We start from the raw sequence: 7,795 nt of genomic DNA, 5'->3' as shown, positions 1-7,795 counted from the left end.
TCATTATTGTCACAGACGCTTGTAATCTTTGAGCAAACGAGGTCGCTCTCTGTCGAACATTCAAAATAAATCATGGAATCGCCAACTGGAGAGTTGAAACAGAAAAAAATGATCCGAAATTTAGTTTGCAATTGTTTTCACATATTCTACAGAAGATCTGTAATTAAATATCTGGAACTTAACGTAATTGTACACAAAATACTTGGAAATTTGAAGTTGACTACAAGTTTGATAAACCGATATAATTCAACGGCACAACAGGTTCCTTTTATATGCTCATAGCGCCAATCAGAACACTTGTTTTAAAACAAATATAAACTGAAATCATGCGGTAACGAATTCGTTATGCATTAACGAGATTTGCTTGTCAAGTACATTACGGAAAAGGAATAAAATCACTATGGTAACGCATTAAAGTCCTGATAAAGTCTTGTATGAATCACAAAATAATATGTATTTTAACTTCTGCTTGTCAAAATTTTGAATTCCATGTTTTTCCGCTTTTCAAATCAAATTTTACAAAAAAGGCCTCACTAAAATGAAAGATTCGAAACGTTGGGAATCAAACATAATTAACAATTATATCTGTCATTCAAAACTTTAAAAGACTAAACATGGCATATACTGTGTTCCAAATCGGAAGCATTCCGGGAGAATTGAAGAGAAAATTCTTTGAATAAATCCATAAAAATGTTGAGATTAACCTTCGCTATTCAACACGTCAAATAACAGCGCTGCAGCACGGGTGTGTGGTGGGCACGAGGAAGCCGTCCTTACATCGTCAACATATCTGCACCCTTACTCTCAACACGTCCACGTTCAGGAGTATCGAGCGAGACAGTGTCCAACTCGCCCGAACTATAGCTAACAACATTGCGCGGCGCTTACTGAATAAGGGTTCTGCCAAACTACGCCCAATAATCTGCCGAACTCCAGGCCCAGTAATCTGCCGAACTGCTTTTCAGATTGCTGCTAAGTATACACGCTATTAGAGATTTATCTACTCGTCTACATGTAGGTAATACAAGAATGTGTGTCGTACCTCTGACGGTGTACTTTTCTACTTGTATACCTGTAGGTAAAATAGGGCTGTGTGTCGTACCTCTGACGAAGTACTGGTCTACTCGTCTTCCTGTAGGTAATACAAGGCTTTGTGTCGTACATCTGGTGTAGTACTCGTCTACTCGTATAGCTGTAGGTAATACAAGCCTGTGTGTCGTACCTTTGACGTAGTACTCGTATACCTGTAGGTAATACAAGGCTGTTTGTCGTACCTCTAACGCAGTACTCGTATACCTGTAGGTAATACAACGCTGTGTGTCGTACCTCTAACGCAGTACTCGTATATCTGTAGGTAATACAACGCTGTGTGTCGTACCTCTGGTGTAGTACTCGTATACCTGTAGGTAATACAAGGCTTTGTGTCGTACCTCTGACGTAGTACCCGTCTATTCGTATACCTGTAGGTAATACAAGGCTGTGTGTCGTACCTTTGACGTAGTACTCGTCTACTCGTATACCTGTAGGTAATACAAGGCTGTGTGTCGTACCTTTGACGTAGTACTCGTCTACTCGTATACCTGTAGGTAATACAAGGCTGTGTGTCGTACCTCTGACGTAGTTATACATATAGGTAATACAAGGCTGTGTGTCGTACCTCAGACGTAGTTATACATATAGGTAATACAAGGCTGTGTGTCTTACTTCTGACGTAGTTATACATATAGGTAATACAAGGCTGTGTGTCGTACCTCTGACGTAGTTATACATAAGGGTAATACAAGGCTGTGTCGTACCTTTGACGTAGTACTCGTCTACTCGTATACATGTAGGTAATACAAGGCTGTGTGTCTTACCTCTGACGTAGTTATACATATAGGTTATACAAGGCTGTGTGTCGTACCTCAGACGTAGTTATACATATAGGTAATACAAGGCTGTGTGTCGTACCTCTGACGTAGTACTCGTCTACTCGTATACATGTAGGTAATACAAGGCTGTGTGTCTTACCTCTGACGTAGTTATACATATCGGTTATACAAGGCTGTGTGTCGTACCTCTGACGTAGTTATACGTATAGGTAAGACAGGGCTGTATGTCGTACCTCTGGTGTAGTACTCGTCTACTCGTATACCTGTAGGTAATACAGGGATGTGTGTAAATCAGGTTAAGACTAACTATCGTCTTTAAATTAAGGTACACATTTCTTTTTTGTATTCAAATTAAGTTAAGACTTTCTGGAACATTGAGTCGGTCACGAACATTCCTAAGTTCACATGAAGATATTAGGTAAAGTTCCCCATCTAAAAAAAGAATTTTAAAGAAAAGACAGAAAAGATAAAAAAAAAGTATGAAAATATTTATTGTTAAATATTAAAAATGAAAAAAATGTCTGTCACACTGCCATTTCGCAGGCTGATGTTAGCACTAATCAAGTTCACTGAGCACTAAAAATATATTTTGCCGAAGTTCACTACACAATTGTCTCCCTCGGCGTGTTTAAAGTACATCCCTGTGTTGACGTCACAATAACGCGTGGTCCTGGTTTTTGAGAATTCGATTTAGATGCAATCTGGAAATCAAAAAATATACATTAATTCTCAATGATTAAATGTCATGCAGTCCTGAACAATTCAGGGTTCATGTGGCTTAAAGGCGAAATTCATTTCCATTCTAAAAAAATCCGCGTTAAAAACATATATTATGATTGAAAATGTTTGATTGATGACACAATCGAAATGTACGAAATAATTGATGATGCATTTGAAAGGTACACAAGACTTGATGACACAATTGAAATGTACGAAATAATTGATGATGTATTTGAAAGGAACACAAGAGTTGATGACACATTTGAAATGTACGAAAATAATTGATGGTGTTTTTAAGAGGTACACAAGAGTTGATGACACATTTGAAATGTACGAAAAAAAATGATGATGTATTTAACAGGTACACAAGAGTTGATGACACATTTTAAATGTACGAAAGAATGGAAGATGAATTTTGCATTTGAGAGAAGGCAAGCGTATAATGTGTGAGGTTGTATATATTTAAATGTCTTACCATTGTTGATATGCTGTTAAACAGTTTTCGGTTGTGCATGTGTTGACTTGATGACGTCACAACGTGACTTAGGTCAGTACCGGCTTCGATACATCGATCTACGAAATCCCAGCATGCCATTCTCAGATCCTTCAGTCCAAACTCTTCCGCTCCACAGATCAACTCTAAAAATAAGAAATATGAATATGTTTAAAAAGGTACACTGACAATAGAAAACGATAAAAACATTTTAAATGAAGCAGTTGTGGTTTTATCAGTTTTTCGAAAATATGTTTTAAATATAATTTTGACTGTCAGTTTCTGATGGCAGTGAGACACCCCCGGGAACTCTCTAATTCACATCGATTAGATTGTTATGATTATAGCTACTTCTCTGCTTTCAAAAACAAATAACTGAACACTGGATGAGCTGTTAAGGATGGTCGGGAAAAACCATATGTACAGAGTGGTGGGAATGCTTGAACTTGATTGCTAAATAACAATAAATGTAAGGCATCATATGACGGATACACATTCATTTTAAGGCAGTATGTTACCTTACTGAAATAGGTATAATATACACGTAACTTCATTCCCAAAGAGTTCTTCACTCAGATTTAACAAATATATTTATTTTTCTTCGTATTTTTTCATTAATGGATGATGACGTTGAAGAAAATATTGATTTTAATCCGGTAGCTTTGGCTTATTATAAACAGAAGGAGGATAATTTTAACAACAAAATGTAAGGCACCTTATACCCTTAACTCTATCCGATACACGAACACCATTGTTAGTTTGTTTCTGAAGCATTTTAAAGCCATTATTACACACCAATAACAGACGAGGAGTCCACATTGACCGATCCACTGTGAACAAACTGGATTATCTTTCGGAACACATCGGCTTCGTACGTATTGACGTCGATTGTAAGTCTTGTTGGTGCTAATGTTTTCTCCGCTTTCTGTTTTCTCATCTTCATGTTTTTTGATGTCGTGTTCTGTATTTTTTCCAGCTCCTTTTCTGCCTTCAGGATCATACCGTATAATACTCTGTTAAAGAGGAAGTAGTTAATATAAGTACATCAAATGTAAACAGTTTTTGTGGTAGTGTTATTTTCGTCGTTTTGGCGGTACTATTCACCCGAAAATCTCATAAAGACATGAAACATTTTCTAACAAAAAGAGGGAATATTTCAGAAAAAGAATACATCACTGTGTAAATTCAAGTTTTAAGATAACGCGATAATTTCACCATAATTTTTTTCAAATTCTCATTTTTTTATTATTCTATTTTTCGTGCTTTTTTTCTCCCAATACCTAATCAATCGAACATTATACTTGATTATAAAATACTTGGAGTGTGTTAGTGAAAATAATTCTACAACAATTAAACTCCGATTTGTTGGTTAATGAGTGTTTGTCTCCTAGCATTACAAACCAGTACTGGTTTAATTTGGATCTATTAAGTGATTGTTTGTTTTTCATGTTTTGATACCGAATTATATCATTATAGCTCTCGGGGGATACACGCAGGTTGTATCGGAGAGGTAATACTGTTTTTGCTTCGGGATGAAAAGACAAATTTATCACTTCCCATTCCTTCCATAAACTGACTTATAATACTTTTGTAATTTTCGAACACTCCAAGCATGAAACTTGGTAGAATGGAGTTTATAAACTAAAAAAGGAGAATAAAAGGGAGATAATACAGTGATACTTAGCAAAATATAATTTTAATTCTAATATGTATCTATATGAAAACTTACCTGCTACGGGTTCCCAGAATGGCCTTGACCCCGTGGACGGGTGTTTTCTGAGGCCCCACGTGGAATGTGACATCACAAAGTTCAGGCATGGAAAGGATGTACTTCAGACTGTCACAGAGGTTATCGGTACTGGTGAATCTCATGACGTCATCCTCGTCATCTCCAAACTCACTGTCACTGTCATCGTCTGAATCTGATTCATCCGGGTCCCTAAATGAGTCAGAGTCGGTGTCAGTGTCCGAGAATAGGGCAGGATTGTTGAACATTTGCTCAACTTCTGGCTCCGTGGCAAGTTTGGAGGAACGGGAATGGTTGGTTGTGAAAATCCTAACTTGCGGTTCTGCGTCCGAGTCGTAAACATCTCCAGAATCGTAACCAGACGATATTCCTGTGATAAAAAGATAAAACATGATATTAGCATGCCGACTAGTTGTATTTGAAATAGGGAAACCACTTGAAGTATTTCTATGGAATTATAAAACAGACCCCTCCCCCCTTCAAAATGCAAGCTATACAAATATTAATAAGTTTTATTTGATTCAGAAACGTGGTATAAAAATGAGACTTAGTCATTTGCTGTATCTGTTAGAACCGTCGCACACGTCACAAGATTTTTTATGTAAAAACATAAGATAAACAAAATAATTTGTGATTGCATGCATACCGGCATTTCAGTATTTAGTATCTTTAAGGGGAGATTATTCTCTCAAACTGGAGAGACAAGTTACGTATATGATAATGAAAGCAGTCAAACTTTGCCTGAAAAATCGAGAAAAAATATAATATAGAAATTGACTTACCTCCATCGGAATCTCCGAAACAAGCCTGGAGTTCATCGTTGTCCAAAAGTCGAGCTGATGACGTATCACAGATACCTGAAAATGCCATTGTTTCTCTAGAATGTACGGTAAAGTGGGTAATCTCTGTAAGTCAAGCGAGTGATTTGTCGTCTTACCGTTACCATGTGGTTTATATACATCGTATAGATTGCTGTGACACTTCTCTGCATATTACTTGGATCCCTCTCCAAAAATGTCAGAAAGCGTCAAAACTAAAATGTCAGAAAGCGTCAAACTTGAAATGCCCAAATCATGAGGACATTTTGCTGTCGTTGACACTCTCAGTATACCAGGCATACGTACTGACCAATTATGACGTCACTCCAGATCCAGGTGAGCTGTTTTCAGAGGTGTTACCTTACCTGTGAGACAGGAGCCACCTTCATTTGGGCGTGACACATGATTGTTTCATTTCACTATAGTGACGTCACGGTCACTCTGTCGTACCTGCAGTGAGTGACCTCTACGTATACGGTGACCCTGACGCGAGAGTGTAAAGAGTATGCGATCAATTTCATAAATTGAAAATTAACGATTTATTTTACTGTTAGGGAAGAGGAGGAAGAGAATTAACAAATGGTACAAAATGTGTTTTTTTAAATTCTGCTGAAAGAATGTCAATGCGGCATTAGATTCACAAATAGTTACCTCAGGTCCAGTCGGGATGGAGTTGCTTGTTTTGGCCCAGTTGTTCAAAAGATGATTAGCTTAATTATTGTTTAACGACATTTTTCAACTTGTATTAATTTCGTCAATATACAAGGTAAAAACTTGTAATTTTACACGTAATTTTACCGTACTAAGTATTTGATATCTGGAAAGTTTAACCTCAGTTAATAGCTGTGTTTTAAAGATACACAAAAAATTTGCGATAATTACTGATTTAGCTAATCACCCTTTGAACAACTGGGCCCACGTTATAGAGCGGTTGTCCCAATTATTTTTTATCATCATTTGTTTACCAAGTGAGATTATTTTATGTGACATATCGACCAACGGTACGGTTATATACACTGTAGGTATTCGATGTTCTATTTTGTAACCATAATGACAACATCTATTAATGATATTCTATATGATTGCAGCATCTTATTGGTATTTTAATTCCATACATTCTAAAACATTTTTTTTTTGATAAATCTTGACAAATTTTGTTAATTGGTTTTGGTATCATATTAGTGTGTATTCTGTCATTTTTTTTCTTGACTATTTTCGCATTGTCTGTCACTTCATAGTGTTTTGATCCTAAGTCCTTTTTAATTCTTGTGTGATATGCAAATATTCATTCACTATTAACTATGTCTTTTATTTACTTATTTGGAATACTACTTATCTGTGATATCTTTTAATGCTTTTCATAAACTAACACTATTTTTTTTATATATTTATTGTTTCAAATTGGTCATATCCCGTTGGCCTTTGTAGGTAGGGGACTCCCAATCACTGATAATTTGATATTAAAAACTTGTTATGATGAATGTGTCAACGTGAATGATCCGTGGATTTGTAACATTAAAAATGAATTAACTGCCCTAGGTCTGGGTTATATTTTTGAATCGAATCTACCATTGGTAAACACTTTTGAAATTATTGAACACAGATTGAAAGATGTTACTAAGCAAAATATGTTGGCAAAGATAGCAGCTTCATCAAAAGGTAGACTATATCAATATCTTATAGACAGTCATAGTATTCAGTTTTATCTCCGTAAATATATTGAAACAAAATACAAATATATGTTAACTAAATTTAGAACGTCGTCTCATCAACTGAATATCGAAAAGGGTAGACACAATAATATCATTCGCAGAAATAGAAACTGTAGCAAATGTGATTTGGGAGACGTCGAGGACGAATTTCATTTCATTTTTGTATGTCCTTTTTATAATGATTTGAGGTTAAAGTATATAAAGAAGTATTATTATAAGAGTCCCTCTGTTTACAAACTTGTCCAACTTTTATCTGTAAATAATGTCAAAGAGTTGTCAAATCTAGGTAAATATTTATATCTAGCCACTAAGCGGCGAAATTGATTAATTAGCTACACGTATTTATAATTTTTGTGCTTTTGTATTATGTTCTTTGTTTAGTTTGCACTTGTATGCTTATAGTCACTCTCCTATAACATATATACATGTACAAT

At 35.8% G+C, this 7,795-nt stretch overlaps 1 protein-coding gene across 2 annotated transcripts in view; it reads right to left on the bottom strand.

Moving 5' to 3' along the window:
• Positions 1–2,344: 2,344 nt before the first annotated feature.
• The window catches only part of LOC110459470, a 12,533-nt gene continuing 7,082 nt past the window's right edge, over positions 2,345–7,795 (bottom strand). The window contains exons 1-5 of one of the 2 annotated variants that reach the window (XM_021511748.1): positions 5,614–5,976; positions 4,814–5,201; positions 3,880–4,097; positions 3,067–3,230; positions 2,345–2,572 (exon numbers count right to left, since the gene is read on the bottom strand). In XM_021511748.1, the coding sequence (XP_021367423.1) occupies positions 2,474–2,572; positions 3,067–3,230; positions 3,880–4,097; positions 4,814–5,201; positions 5,614–5,701 (957 nt within the window). In that variant the 5' untranslated portion in view covers positions 5,702–5,976 and the 3' untranslated portion in view covers positions 2,345–2,473. Of the gene's footprint in view, positions 2,573–3,066; positions 3,231–3,879; positions 4,098–4,813; positions 5,202–5,613; positions 5,977–7,795 lie in introns of those variants that run through there. The other variant, XM_021511747.1, reaches the window with a different exon arrangement.

This window comes from Mizuhopecten yessoensis, unplaced genomic scaffold, assembly GCF_002113885.1.
Source record: "Mizuhopecten yessoensis strain PY_sf001 unplaced genomic scaffold, ASM211388v2 scaffold10081, whole genome shotgun sequence".
NCBI lineage: Eukaryota > Metazoa > Mollusca > Bivalvia > Pectinida > Pectinidae > Mizuhopecten > Mizuhopecten yessoensis.
This window is presented reverse-complemented; position numbering and strand designations above follow the sequence as displayed.